The following is a 15,547-nucleotide window of genomic DNA, read 5'->3' as shown; positions in this document are numbered from 1 at the left end:
ATTTATTTATTTTTTTATCACAAAGACAAAGTGAAAGAACATCACCTAAATACTGAATGATGGTAGAAGAAACAGGAAGCAAACACTAAGTGTCCGATTATTGGTTAAAGTAGTGCATGGCAGATATTGGAACTTTTTTAATTAGTCGTCTTTTTCCCCTTATACCGTAGCTAATCATGCACTATGTGTTTGCTACTTTTCCAAAGAAAAATATAATTGGCAAAAACCAAAGCGGAGGGAGAAAGTGGTTTGGAAAATATTTTATTTTTTGTTTTATCAGAAAGACAATGTGAAAAACATCACCACATTACTGAATGATGGTAGGAGAAACAGGCTGCAAACACCACACAAGAAAAAGGCATTTCCGTGACTTGCTTATATACATATTTTGTACATGTTTTATACACGCCCGATAAAAATATAGTCCTCAAAGTACTTACAGTTGTCAGTCATAGTTCCTGACACCATCAGACATTCAGATGTAGAAAAGCCCAGCAAGAGCTTTCACAGATTTTAAAATGAATAGAACTTTACCATGGACATTCCCTAAACACATAAAATACAAAATATGCTTTATATTGTCGAGAACTTCCCTCTGACCTGAAATAAAATACATAGTAAGATCACGAAAACTACTGCCAGATTACAAAGCCTATTACAATCATTTATATGGTACATAGAGAATTGAAAATCCATTCAGGTCCATGAGTAAAAAAAAAAAAAGAAAAGAAAATAACAGAACGTTTCTTAATAAATACAATCACTGAAATACACTGACAGAAGTGAATATATTGCAGTATATTGGTTGTCTGTTTAGTGTCAGAGTTGCCAGCATTTAATCCGGTGTGCAATGTGCACGACTGATGTGTCTGTTGTGCAAATATTCCTCGTACTAATACAAACACTGGACAACAAGTCCAACATGAAGAATATCTGTGTCTGTTCGACTTGTTACACCGCATGAACAATTTTACCTTCGTTTTCACTGCATTTGTATTATTGTCAGGATAAAATGTAAAGCAATCTTTGTACTTTCTTAAAAACATCAGAAACCCTTACAAATAGATTGATCAGTACTGAGAGTTGGTCAGAGAAAGGTAGTGATCGTTGGATCACAAACACAAATAAATAAATAACAAAACCCCACATAAAACAAATGAAAGTGAGGCTTGAATTGCAAAAGGAAAAAAAATAATAATAAATAATAATAGTATTATACCAATGTGCTTAGACTTCTATGAGAAACCAAGCCACTGACAGCCGATCAAATCAAATGTTATAAACTATGAAATTTAGATCATCAGACATTAGGAGGCCTTTTGAAAAGAGGCATTTTATCAAGCAAATAAGAAGCACCATAGTGAAAGCGAAACTAATAAGAACACTGTGTGCAATATTAAGATGTTTATAAAAGTAACACATCTCCATCATCGTAGACCCCTTAGCACTGAACAAATATAAGATGAATGCAAAAAACTGAATGTAATGTAGGCCTCTAAGGATTAATATGAGTATAGTTAACGATTGAGGAGAAAAAAAGTAAATCAAGAAACAGAAAAAGCAAGCTATTTAAAATCTTTTAAATACCCACTGACCAACTCAACACCCACACCTTGTGTGTGCAGGTATATTTTTAACAAACATAAAAAAACACCTAGCATAAATACTGCATCCGCTGTGAAGCCTTATACAGGGTTTCATCAATACAGTCATAGTACTTCCTGTGCATATACTCAATTTGCATTTTCTTCAGTTCTGCAAAGGCAAATCCTTTGCAAATGTTCACTTCGGTCCCAAACTCCAATGGTTTTAAGAGCTGCAGTTTCGCCAACGGTTTTATTTGGGACAACGCGATACTGTTCGAGACTACAGCCAGCCCTTCATCTAAATATTTCAAGAGTGCAAAGCCAGTCTGAGATCTTAGCGTGTGCAAGAGGTATCAATAGGCCTGAAATGCTTCAGACTACACTATTTCCATTACAGTCACTGAGAAACTCGAAGTACAGGCTGTCAAAATGATTCGTTTTCTTTAATAAACAAAGCTCTGATGGATAGAGATTCATCAGGCAACAGTTTCCTTTGCGTCTGCTCTATAAACTAGTGTTTACATTACTTCATTAGTGTCTATTTTCCTTACTCGGTTTATATGCTTATTTATTCTTAAGAGTCTAAACAGCACAAATGTACCAAAGAAATTCCCCATGGTTATAAAAGATTTTCCATCATTTGAACTGGAAATTGCAGCAATATATCAAACTGGAATGTAAATTTGCCAACATTCCTGATATTGATGAAAAAATTCCCAGTCTGGTCTACACATTACAGGGTTTGGTGGGATTCTAGAAAACACTTGAATGAAAAACATCGTGTAACAAAATCCTCAGTGACGGCATACCCGAAATGTAGCAGATCATGTTGGTCCTTATGTTTGGAGGCCATGTAAGTTTTGAAAATGAGTGTTTTTAATACCAACACGCTGCATTAAGGCAGATGACTGGAAGACATCATGGCACGATCTAGAAATCAGTCTAACGCAACATGTTTGTTAAAAGACAATAGCTGCTGTGCTAGAGGAGCACATTAGTAGCATGTTATAACATACCAGGACACAGAAGGAATAATTATTTACAGAATTATATACATAAACAACACACAGATATTAGGCGGCCCTCGGTATGGCGGCAATATGTGCATTGATTAAATAACGAAAACGACGTGCAAGCGGGTCTGTCCAATGTGCAGGAGCAACTTTCAATAGGACAGGGTGGGAAGAAAAGGCAAATGCATAGAGATGCTGAGTTGATGTGAATTAAACAGCTTCAAAACCAAAACACCTACATCTACTTAGTGACACCTCAGAGAAGGCAAATGTAAAGCAACTAACCATAAAATACTATGCCTGAACGCGGGATTTATTTAGAAGATACAAAGTTACATTTCGATCTGTAACATTCAACGCTTTAACTCTGAAACAAAGTGGGAATACTTTTTGGTCATTTTCCCCTCTATAAATGTGTTGCTCTTAGGGCGCATGCAGTCTCAACATAGAACGATCTGGAAAACCCATCAATGAGATGCTCTCATCAGGTTTACTCCCAAAAAAAAAAAGAAAAAAAAAACAGTCTTAACACTATTACCTTCAAAAATATGTACAGATATCACTGAGAAATAGAAGTTTCTCTGCTTATTTCTGATCCGTTCAGAGATGAGAAAACCGGAGGCTAGCAGCCACTAGTCCAAGTCACTCCAGTTCAGAGAGAATCAGGTTGAAAGATCTATATAAATAAAGATCTACACTAATAAAGATTTATGAAACATTGCTTCCAACGATAATGTAAAGTGATGCCAAAAAATATGATAATATGTTTGTGCATCCTTAATTGCTCTGGATTCAATGTCTAAGAGAGAACAAAGGCAGTGAAGCGTGTGTGCTTTCCAATCATTTGTATTGTTTGTGGTTAAAACAGATTTTAGCAGCATTTCCTGTGCAAGAGAAAAAGAAAAGTCCATCAAAACTCCTGTCTTGATGGCATTTCTTTATACTCTCTTTACTCTCTGTCTTGCTAAAACATGTTTCTTTGTGCTGAGCAAACCTGGAGTTCTTCTGAAGCTCCGAATGACAGAAAATCCCCACCATGCAAGCACTCAGAAGCGGCTTCTGTGTCTCCATCTCTCTAAACGCTCTTCTCCTCCATCCTCTGTCCTCGTTCTGCTCTTACTAGAAAAAGCAAGCAATTTGGTCTTTAATAAAATACAGTTTAGTGGAAGTTTAGCATATGTGTAAATTTGTACATACAAAACAAATGTCTGTTTCTGGGATGATGTCTTTGAGTGAAATAGCATCTTCGTTGCTTAACTGCTCATCTAAGCATTCGGCTCCAGTGCTGTAAAAGAGAGTAAAAGATGCGAATCTTTAAATATTTACTTCACCAAAATATACAAAAAAAAAATGACAATACCAAAAACCAGGGCCGGAGTGGGACTCTTTTTCAGCCCTGGAGTTTCAAGCCTTAGACCGGCCCACCTCAGTTCACCACTGACTATTCAGTTTCTAATTACACTATCACGTCTTTTTTTTTTTTTTTTTGAGAAAACAGCTGTTTTAGAACTTCAAGTGTTCAACAACCCTTACAGTATTATATGTCTTAACAATAAAAATGAAAAAAAAAAAAAACCTTCATAGACGAGGACCGAACCCTGGTTGGCCGGGTCTTAACCTATTGTGCTAACCACTGTACCACAACAGCTGTACGTTGAATGGTGACATATCTAGTTATATCATCATTACCCTGCAGGCTGCATCTTGCTCACGAGGTTACGAGAAAATAGATAACAAGAGCAGAGCTGCGGTAGAATAATAAATAAGAAGGCTGTGGTCAAGTAAATAAATAAATTATATTTAAAAAGTGTGACTGCTGAGAGCAACAGATTCTGGAGCTAGGGACACCGGCCCTCGCGGCCAAAAAACGGACCGGCCCACCGGGAATTCTCCCGGTCCTCCCGATTAGCCAATCCGGGCCTGCCAAAAACTGAGATCAGTAAGAGTTTTTCCTTTGTTTTCCAAGACTACATTTGTTTGATCAAAATTTCAAAAATACGGTAAAATTAACCCCTCCCCCCTCTGCTGCTATTTAAATTTTTTTTTAATATATTTAATATAAAGTATATTTTATTTCTTAGATAGCAAAGTTGAAATTTAAATGGCATCACTCCAATATTCAGTCTCATGGTCATTCAAATAAAATAAAATAAAAAATTACACCAATATGCTTATTTTGTGCATTTTATTATTATTATTATCATCATCATCATTAAAAACATCTGCTACTTAGGATGTCTCAACTGTGAGTCTTTACTGTCACTTTTGATGAAACTGAGTGCAATGCATCTTTGCTAATTCAAAATATTAAGTTCTAAAAACAAAATGTACTTACCCAAACTTTTGAATAGCAGGGCATGTCATTTTTTGAAGTATATTATTGCAGCTAATATATAGTTTGGAAATTATATGTATTGGTTTATCTGTTAAAAGGTCATGAAACCCTCCTCTTTCGGTTCAAGTCTACCTAATTTTTTCAAAAAAAAGCTTTGTGATGGGCATGGTGCTCTGCGAGCAGAGAGAGGAGTGGGGGTGGCCAGCAAAGCAGGGGAAAAAGTAGAGGAGCGAACATGTCTCAGTTGGCTCACAAAATGAAACACAAACCGTGAGATGATGCATGTTTTAATAGTTTATACAGTCAAAATGCAAGGAAATAAACAGTAATTTATTTCAATTCAATTCATCTTCATTTCTATAGCGCTTTTACAATGTAGATTGTGTAAAAGCAGCTGCACATAGAAGATTATAGATATAGGCCTATTTAATGCCCTGCTACATATTTTATTCGTAATTTCATATACACAAACCACAATTTATATTATATTGTTATGTCATTATAAAGATAATCATGTATATGTAATCACTATAAATGAGGACCTCCTCAATCTCCGGGTCTAAATGCAGACACAATGGATAGCAGTGCAGCAGATCTCTTACCCTGTCTAGTTCCATTACCATTGGCCCTGCCGGTAATGTGGCGATTTTAAATGTAACAAACTCAACTTATAAAAAACAAAGTCCGCCATTCTCCAATTCTCATACTTGGAAAAAACTTGCAAAAAACCCTGTGGATCATGGAAACAAACACATACGACCCGTGCCATGAGCAGACACGGTCTCACCCAGTCACTAGCCGCGTTTCCACTATCGCGCCTAAAGCGAGCGAGCCAGGGCGACCCAAGGCCATTGAGGTTCCACTGTCACTTCCGGGGCCTAATCGGGCCAAAGCGGGGCTTTCTTGGGGCCAGCAGCCGGCCTTTTTCGGCCCGCCGAATACCTTGGGCCAAGGAGGGCCAGCTGGGGCTTCGGGCCGGCGTGAAAGGAGAGGCGGGCAGTTTTCTGATCGCACATGCGCCAAACAAATAAAGAAATAAGGGAAAGAAAACATCTGGCCTTATAGTCTGGGGTCTTTTTGCGTATGATCGCCCTTATGTTTCCCTTTTAAATGTAAGGCTGCTGCATAAAATAATAAAGTAGTTTTAATTTATAGTGACGTTTTTTGCTGCGTCCTCCTTTATGTTTCAATAACGCATAATAATCTTTACACCATATTAATCACACAGCAGACAGTAAAGGTTTTCGAGAGTTTTTGTCAAGTTAAAATGTTTGTTTGTGCGCGTTTAGATGCCTGTATGTGTGTGTGAGACCAGGCAAGAGCGCTCCTTCACAGCTCTGTTGATGCCGCGAGCGGCTTTTTTCTTTATTTATTTTGGAGATAATACACAAAATAAATACAACAGAAAGAAATAAAACTTAACAAATTATGTGCCCACTTTCGTAGACTTTAAACAATATAGTGTCATATCTTGATAAAATAGCCTAAGCTATATTGAAATATAATTTAAAGAATTACAAATATAGGATATATATAAAATCACATTAAATAAATTAACCAATATAAAATAAACAAAAGCTAGCTATAAAAATGTAGGTAGCCTATAGACAATACATAAATCAAACCGTTTTAAAGCCACTTATAGTCTAACTTTCATTTTACAAAGACCTGTCTGAAAAAAAAGATTTTCGATATTTTCTAAAAACAATAAACACCAGGTTTGAAATATTTAATTAAAGTAAATATTTATATAAGTCAATATTTATAAAGTATTTGGATACGATGATATTAATCAAATCGCGCAAACAGAGCATTATTTCGGTGAGTGAAAGCATAATCTAGCCTACACCTTTTTTTCTATCACTCAGTCCTGCGCAGCGCTCGCTGCTTTAAACGCATATGGGGGAAAGCCCAAACACAAAATGTGTTCAATATCCTCAAACAACTGTTTATGTTTTAATATGAGGTGGTTAAATTTATAAATAAAACTTTAAATGAAGAGCTTTAGTGAATAGCTGCCGAGCGCAACAAATATGGCTATATTTTATTAGGCTACTCGCTCTTGTGCTGAAACACTTAACACGACGTCTCAAAACGAGGATGTTATAAAATACATGCCATATCGAGTTATAAAGGAGAATTTCTGTGGCTTTATATTATGGAATGAAGTGGGCGGGTTGTGTGACGTTTGATTCGGGGACGTTCTGTGGGCGGTGTTTGCGTGATGCGCTTTGAGCTACTAGCCCGATAGTGGAAACGCGACATGATTTCGGCCTCATTTCTTAACCTCCCAGGCTATTGGCCCGGCCCGATTAAAACCCTGGCTCGCACTGGCCCGATAGTGGAAATGCGGCTACTGGGTCAAAGCTAGGCAGGTCTGCTTTGCTTTCGGAAAGCACATGCTCGTCTGAATAAAAAAGAAGCAGAGTCTTCTTAGTTACTCTGCTATGAATAATAATGGGAAACCGACATGTCATCACTCCACTAGCAGATTCGCATTACTTCATCGACTTTGATCCCTCTCCAAAAATTATTTTTAACCCGGAAGATGAAATTAGCTGACAAAAGCTCAAAATTATCCTGTTTTCCCCACAATTAAAGCTGACAGATGCCAACATTGTCTTAACTCATGCTCAACAGATCTGTTAATATTATAAAAAAGTACTCCAGGGTGTCCTGAACCTTAAAAAGTCATTTGAATAAAAAGACTTGAGCTTGTTTTTGATTTTTACCTGTGGAGGGTGCTGTTGTCAGGCTCTGTGACTGCAGATTTATGCACTTCCACACCTACTGACCTGTAAGAGAGCAGCCATAATTACACAAGTGACTGTGAAGAACTGATCATGAAACTTTAAAAATGAAAAATTGACTCAAATATTAGTGTGGCAGTACCTTTGAGGAGGTGAAGATGATGTTATTCTTGTGCTGCCGGGTGAAGAGCATGACACATTTGTGGCAGCAAACTCACTGGAGCTTCCAGCCAGTGGATCAGTTTGTGGAAGCAAGTCCGGTCTGTCTGACGGCATGCCTGAGGACAACAATCACACATGCATGCATGCTTTAACTTATGCCCTATTCACACTTTATCTGAATAACAGCTGAAAATCATGCACAGAAATCTTTTAAACAATGCATCTCCAAAAACATACGCTAATGCTAACACACGTCCCATTAGGGCTGATGGATTTGACAAAAATCTCATATATCTGTCCTGATAACAATCTAGCACCATTTTTGTAAATTCAATCAATTAATAGTTTACATATATTGATCACATATAAAGAACCATTTCCTTTTTACATTTTAAAGTATAAACTTGAAAAAAGTATTTGCACAAGTAAATCCCTCCAGGGTGAATGAGAATTACTGTGATAATGGTACTAAATGCTGCTTTGTTTACACTTTAGCTTTAGCAGATTTATACTTCTGCGTCAAGTGACCCGCGCGTGGCTGTGCATTTATACTTCTGCGCGCTGTCTCTGTTGGTCTGCATTAACACTTCCGAAACGCTAGTTGACAGTAAGGTGTAAATGTTCCTCTGTGTCGAGTTTCTTCGCTGCTTTCTTGCTTTTCCTGAACACTTCCCGGATGTACAAGTGGCTCAAACTCGCTCATTTTGAGGCAGGAACCGGCGAACATGCAACAACTTTAACTATGAGGTAAACACAAAACAAAACTTTCCATCCGGAGCTCCTTCCCGGGACTCCACACTTGTAAACAATCGCTCGCGCCATTCGCAAGGCTCTCGGTCCCGCCCAGACTCGTCAGTGCTACCAAGCCGACCAATCACAGAGCTTACGCTACGCGTCGTTGCGACGTGTAGTTACAATTTTTGAGAGGTGCACGTCAGCGACGGCCACGGCGAAGGGCTATTCGTCAGCGCCGTAGCATACGCCGGTGTTTGACGCAGAAGTATAAATCAGCCTTTTGTCTGTGCACATATCTGGTTTCCCTTTGTGGAACGAGAAACAGATTACATCTGCTTTGTTTGCTCACATGCAGCTTTTTGGCCCAGACACTAGTCAACATAAATAACATTAAGTTATGTCATGAAATGCTTAGTTTTGATTGATATATTTGTCTCATATGATAAAAAGGATTGATTTATTGGCTTGGACGCCAATCATTTAGAGCATAGTGCAGTATCTACTATATTAACCATTTCTTTAGAATGCTGATGATATATTGTAAAATATGTTGTTACAATGAAAAAAATTTGATTTCTGAAATGTTTGATTACATTCAACTTTGTCATTACAAATGTATAAGTACAAGGCAACGAAATGCAGTATGTTGTAAAATGCAGTACTATTTCACAAAATGAAAGTGAAATAGAACGTTGGTCCTATCACCCACCCTTAACACTGGAATTTTATTTTATATATATATATATATATATATATATATATATATATATATATATATATATATATATATATATATATATATATAAAGCACACTTGGAGATGTTGCCTTTATATTTTTGTTGCAGCTAAGGATTTTTTCTACTGGTACAATCGGGTGAGCGGTTTAGACCTTTACTTCCCCTTTAAAAATTTTCACTGGCCCCATCAAAAAATTACAAAATTAAATAATTAAAAGTTAAGAAGTTATTAGCTATTTTTAGCCACATATTTTAAATAATGTTTGAAAATAATGTCTGTGAAACTAGAATTTCAATATTTTAAAAAATGGTTATAAATGTATAATGAGCAAAGTTCAGCGTGTTATGCAAACAAACAAGCAGTATGGAAAATGTGCAGGTATTTTAATGTAGTTTGAAATTATTTATTAAAAGGTGGTTGACTTGTCAAATTGACGGCAAATCGTGCAAAACGTCACTTTATTTTGTTGTTGTATTGTTCCCACGTAAATGTCTGCTTCCAAGACGTTAGAAAAAGACATTTTCTTTAAGCCTTATTATTTGATGTTGCCGTTTCTTCGATGTACTGGTTGTTACCGGGTAACAGAAAAAAATAGCATGCTCAAAACATCAAATCAGACAAGAGGAAACGAAAAGCATTATGAGAAGATAGCATTTAAAAATTTTAAAACTCAAACTTTAAATGCACGCAATTGACAAATAGTCGCAGACAAATTAAACTTTAGTGACAACAGCACTGTCCGAATCGGGCCAGTAATGATGGCCCATCAGGCAGTGCTTATTGTTGAGCCCTGTGTTGTCTTATACGATGTGAAAATGTGCAGAAATATTTCTTCCTTCGAACTGTTATACTCCCTGCTCCTTTTATTCTAATTGAATTATGTAAGAAGGATTTTATGTATGCAGCTCCATCTGGCTGGTGTATTTTTAAATGAAATGTCAGCAAAAAGATTCATTTTTAAACAGTTATTTATGTAACAGTTATTTACATATGTTTGTATGTTCAAGATGTCTTTTAAACAGTTGTTCTGCCCATTTTATTCTGGTTAAATAAAACAGTATTAAATAAATTGCAGGACAGGGACCCTCCAGAAGCAGGACTAGACATCCCTTCATTACACCAACTTTTGTTTGAAGAATGAAGACAATTAACAAGCTTAATAGTTTGGCTGTGCTACTCACCACTCTCTCCTTCTAAATCCGACTGGTTTAGGTGAGTACGGTACACAAGTCTAGCATCAGCAAGTGTCTGACTACCGGGGGCAGAAGCAGTGCTTCCCATCGGAAGGCGTCTTACAACACTCGAGCAGCCACTTCGACTCTTCTTTGAGGGAGATGATTTTACTGAGAATAGAAAGAGGAGCTGAATGATGCCATCAGAAATAGACTAAAAGCTCAATGGCAAAGATAAACACAGAAACTCTGAAGTTAGAAAATGGTCATTTACTCAAAATCCACAACACTTTGGTTTATTTTTTTAAAACATAAACAACATAGTGACACATGAAAGATGTTCATACCTTCACCAAAAGCACATTTTACTATAACTTTCAAGCTTCACAAAAGGCATTGTATAAGTAATACCAGTAACTGATATAATTCAAGTAATGTGAAGCCATATGGTATATATAATTATTAAATTATTGCTTCATGGTGCTTTAAATTTATTTTTTAATACGTGGTGATCAATGTTTGTATGTGAACAATAGACCTAATTTAATCTACTTGTCAAATAATGCAATTATGTCTCTTCAAAAGAACAAATCACTTGATTATTTTTTATTATCCTTACAATTTGTCAACTGTGTAAAGGTGGAGTGACAGAAATCTCATTTAAAGTGTTATAAAATTGTGTAACCGTACGTTCACACCGAAAGCGGCGAGAGCATCAAAGTAGCCGGAAGTCATTAATGTTCAATGAGAGCCGGCGGCGATAAGTGGCGAGGAGCAGCGAGGCGCGTCTTCGCCGGCGTGGGCGTCAAGGAGAGTTGAAATCAAGTCAACTTTATGGTAATGAGCTATGACGTGGTTCGGCGACAAGCAATCAGAATGAAGACGTCCACCGCTTGATAGGAGTTCAGAGAACACAGACCTGTGAACTTTGGTTCCGACCAGTTGTTCCCAAGGGTTTGATGAATGTGGTCACCGGATTTCCAATTATTTACAATGTTTTCTGACATGAACATGCATTAAATAAGTTACTGGCGAGTTACTGATGTGCATTAATGTTATATATATTTATCCTAAAAAAAAGGGTATCTCACACGACGTGACAGTACATAACAGCATAGCTGCTTCAGGATATTTCAGACATATGGACACATATTGGATAAATAGAGCAAAGCCACATCACACGCAACTTGATCTTTTGATGTTATACACTGCAAAAAAAAACTTTTCTTACTTAGATTTTTTGTCTTTTTTCTAGTCCAAATATCTACAAATTCTTAAATACTGAAGCATTTTCTAGACAAGCAAAACATATTGTCTTGTTTTAAGAAATAATATGCCAAAATGAAGCGAGTTTTTCCTCAAATCAAGCAAAATAATCTGCCAATGGGGTAAGCAAAATAATCTTGTTTTTCCATTTGTGATAAGATTTCTTTTGCTTACCACATTGGCAGATTATTTAGCTTAATTTAAGGAAAAACTCGCTTCATTTTGGCATATTATTTCTTAAAACAAGACAATATGTTTTGCTTGTCTAGAAAATGCTTCTTAATTTAGGACATTTTAGATATTTGGACTAGAAACAAGACAAAAAATCTAAGTAAGAAAAGCATTTTTTGCAGTGTATGAATTTGATAGGAAGTGCGCAACATTTTCATGCTAGAAACATGTTTTATGCAGGAATGTAACTGATATGCTGCAACGGCTCTTTTAAATACGAGATCAATGTAGCAAGTTTTGACGCTCTTGCCGCCAGAGCTGAAGGCAGACAGCGTTGTCGCCAGGACGGCCAGAGCGACCTTGGACACTCTCGCCGCTTTTGGTGTAAACGTATGGAAACTGATGACATTTTCATGGCCATTTTCTTTATTTGAGTAAACTCTATCCACTTACGTGTTTTCTTAAAAACTGTGTTGCACATAAAACGCTGGAACCGTTCAGCATAGAATCCAGGCCGATGTACGGAGACTGTGTCCTAAAAAGTCAATGTTCATAATGCGTGGTGAGGAAAAATGTACACAATAATTGCTTTTAAAGGTGGTAAAGAAACTGATGACCTACCCCATCATGAACCAAGGCCTTCCAGGAATGCTCTAGTTTTTTGATAAATCTAAAGGAAGAAGTGAAGGAGAGATTTAAACGATGGTCACAAACAACCTGTACATACAACTGTCGTGACAAGTCACCTGTACGACTGCAATATGTCGATGATCCCAATATAAACCAATATTCTCTCTCCTCTACTGTTGCGTGCTGGGATTCCCCCCCATCTGTGGACAAAACAGTGTTTTCAACCAACTGAAATGTTGTTAAAATGACTACCATATACTGCAGACAAACTAAAAGAAATAAACTATACAAGGCATTGAAGGGTAGAAGAAATACAAGAGTTGAAAGTTTGTTAAAAGAGAAACCATGATGAGTAATAATAATTATAAAGAATAGAATAATAAAATGAAGACTAACTGGTCCTCTGTTTCCAGGGTTCCTTTCCCTTTGGCCTCTCCCTGTATGGACTCCATAGCGGTGCTGTACAGTGCTTTTTGAATCTGTGGTCTCCTGTGGTCAGGTGTCACGGTCCCCTCAGATCCACCACCCTCCACCACCCCTGCTCGCTCTCGAGATGCCAGATCCGTATTATGGACCCCCACCAATAGACTGTAGTCCATAATCTTAAAGCTCTGCAGCAGCTGTTAAATACAGAGATCGACCAATAAAGACAATATAGCAAACAATAAAATCTTATCCTGTGTTTTACAAACATCAACACCTACATATTTGCTCTGACAGTGTTATTTATCGTGACACTAAAATAAGTATTCTTTCAAACCAAACTCTTGTGCAAAAATGTATTTAACATATTTAATGAAATAAATTTCAGTATAAAATGCAGTTTTCACTGATATGCATCAATATAATAGATAATAACACATTTTACCTTTTATATATTAACAAAAACTTTAATACATGAAAGATTAATATACGATAAGGCAAGATATTCCTAAAATAAAGGTCAATTGAAAATTTATAATTGATGTTATTAGCAAACCTACAGTTCAAAATTTAAGGTTAAGTAAACAGTTTTATTTGAAAGATTTTCTTTTTTTTGTGATCTTTTTATCAAATAATCAAACATACATATATAGTCACAAAAGATGATATCAACGGACTATTCTATTAACTGAGATTTCCATTAATAACCATACCCACCCAGCCCAGACGAAAATAAAAAGGCAAAGAAAACAGAGTTAAAAACAAAAAAAATATTATCTATGAACAATAAATATAGATTAGTGGTGGGCCGTTATCGTGCTGCGTTAACGCGAGACTCTTATTGCGCGATAAAAAAATAAATATCACCGTTAATCTATTTTTAAAGTTGCGTTGGGAGCTGGGTCTATTCTATGCAAGCTATAGTAACTTTCACCTTAACATTTTAGCACGAATGTATACCTGACCAGAGAGCCGTCTGACAAAAAAAGTGCCCTTCTGAATCAAATCAGCAGGATGCCTGACTTTAACTGCAGTTCGGCAGTTTCACTTTAACTCATGAAAATTTCATTCATGCACCCGTGACAAACTGGGCTATTAGACACAAATAAGGAGTGGTGAGAGTGTTAAGGAATTCAATAACGCATGCCAAATGAAAAGCAAAAAAAGTCTGCATTTCGCGATGTGTGTGCGTGTTTGTGTGAGGTCCTTTACTGACTGCCGCGTGTGTGGATCTTGTCTGAAAATATGGTGAAAAGTCCTACATGATGGAACTTCAATAATGCCACTAATATATGCATACTCCACATGTCTTAATTCCATTTCTGTTTAGTTCAATTATGACTTTAGTCGGATTAAGGTAATAAAAACAATTCAAATAAATTCATTGTTTCGAGCTTATATATGCCTACAGAAAAATTCATGTTTAACTGAATAAACAGTTAGTAAACACAAGAACATCTTAGTGAACATAATTTATTTTCATCCCCAATTATCATAATACAACAGTTTCCTCAAGCAGTTTGTGATGCATTTTGAAAAAAGGAGATGAGCCCCTAGTCTAATGCGCCACCTGGCTTGAAAAATCTGTTCCTAAAGACTTAATTTGTCTTTTATTTGCTGCGTAAAACATATGCTGGAATAGTTGGTGGTTCATTCCACTGTGGCGTCCCCTGATAAATAAGGGACTAAGCTAAAGGAAAATTAATGAATGAATGAAAAGGAACGGTTTTCACATAAGGGTAAAGAAAAAAAATAAATAATAATTCCCACAAGATATGAAATCTTAATTCTTAACTTCTATTCTGCAAAGACATATTAGACTGCTATTGTATTATTATTATTTTAAAACTGCTATTATTTTGATGTATTAATCAAAGAATATTGAAAAATGCATCACATGAGCACCAATCAGATCATTAGAATAATTCTGGGAAGATTTCTGTGACAATAAAGACTGTTTTGTTGTTTTAAATACAGACTTTAGTGAATAGAATGAACAAAAAGTTCTTACCAACCATCAAAGTTTGAATAATGCTATATATTGTGCACAGCACTAATCAAAATCATCACCATATTTATAATTCTAAAACTAGCATGCGATATCACACACCCCCAGACATGCATGCTCACCAGGCAGTCCCGCTGGATAGTTTTGCAGAGTGCATTGTAGTTGTCTGGCTCCAGCTGGATGCCCTCTGGCATGTCCTGAATGAAATCCAAGTCTTTGTAAGTGGGCACACTCTTGTCTCTCTCTTTAGGAGAGGCACGCCGCTTGTATGTTGAGCCCTTCAGGTCATATTTGAGGTGCATAGGCACACTGCGAGGCAACAGATTATTCATAACAACGATACGGATGTTCTTTCCACCCGCCTGAACGCAATACAAGCCATAAAACTTTGGGAGCAGCGTTCTTTTGTTCTGATTCAGGTTCTAAGAGAGGAAAGAGTAAAGAATATCATAAACAAAAGCTGTCATTTTGGATTAAAACATGCATTACTGTTCTGTTCTTAATATTTTGTTCTTTTTACATACAGAACTATAAAAGGAGAGTTTGTTGTCGTCCACA

The 15,547-nt window shown here is 36.6% G+C and overlaps 1 protein-coding gene across 3 annotated transcripts in view; it reads right to left on the bottom strand.

Annotated features, from left to right (window-relative positions):
- Positions 1-245: 245 nt before the first annotated feature.
- pip5k1ab (phosphatidylinositol-4-phosphate 5-kinase, type I, alpha, b) overlaps positions 246-15,547 on the bottom strand; it is a 36,509-nt gene continuing 21,207 nt past the window's right edge. For 2 of the 3 annotated variants that reach the window (XM_068213949.2, XM_021466679.3), the window contains 10 exons: positions 15,112-15,411; positions 12,955-13,178; positions 12,675-12,758; positions 12,550-12,598; positions 12,382-12,463; positions 10,501-10,662; positions 7,827-7,962; positions 7,667-7,729; positions 3,797-3,884; positions 246-3,718 (listed from right to left, as the gene is read on the bottom strand). In XM_068213949.2, the coding sequence (XP_068070050.2) occupies positions 3,716-3,718; positions 3,797-3,884; positions 7,667-7,729; positions 7,827-7,962; positions 10,501-10,662; positions 12,382-12,463; positions 12,550-12,598; positions 12,675-12,758; positions 12,955-13,178; positions 15,112-15,411 (1,191 nt within the window). In that variant the 3' untranslated portion in view covers positions 246-3,715. 3 annotated transcript variants of the gene reach the window in all.

This window comes from Danio rerio, chromosome 16, assembly GCF_049306965.1.
Source record: "Danio rerio strain Tuebingen ecotype United States chromosome 16, GRCz12tu, whole genome shotgun sequence".
In the NCBI taxonomy this organism is placed as follows: Eukaryota; Metazoa; Chordata; class Actinopteri; order Cypriniformes; family Danionidae; genus Danio; species Danio rerio.
The sequence above is the reverse complement of the archived record's forward strand: the minus strand, read 5'-3'. Positions and strand labels throughout refer to the sequence as shown.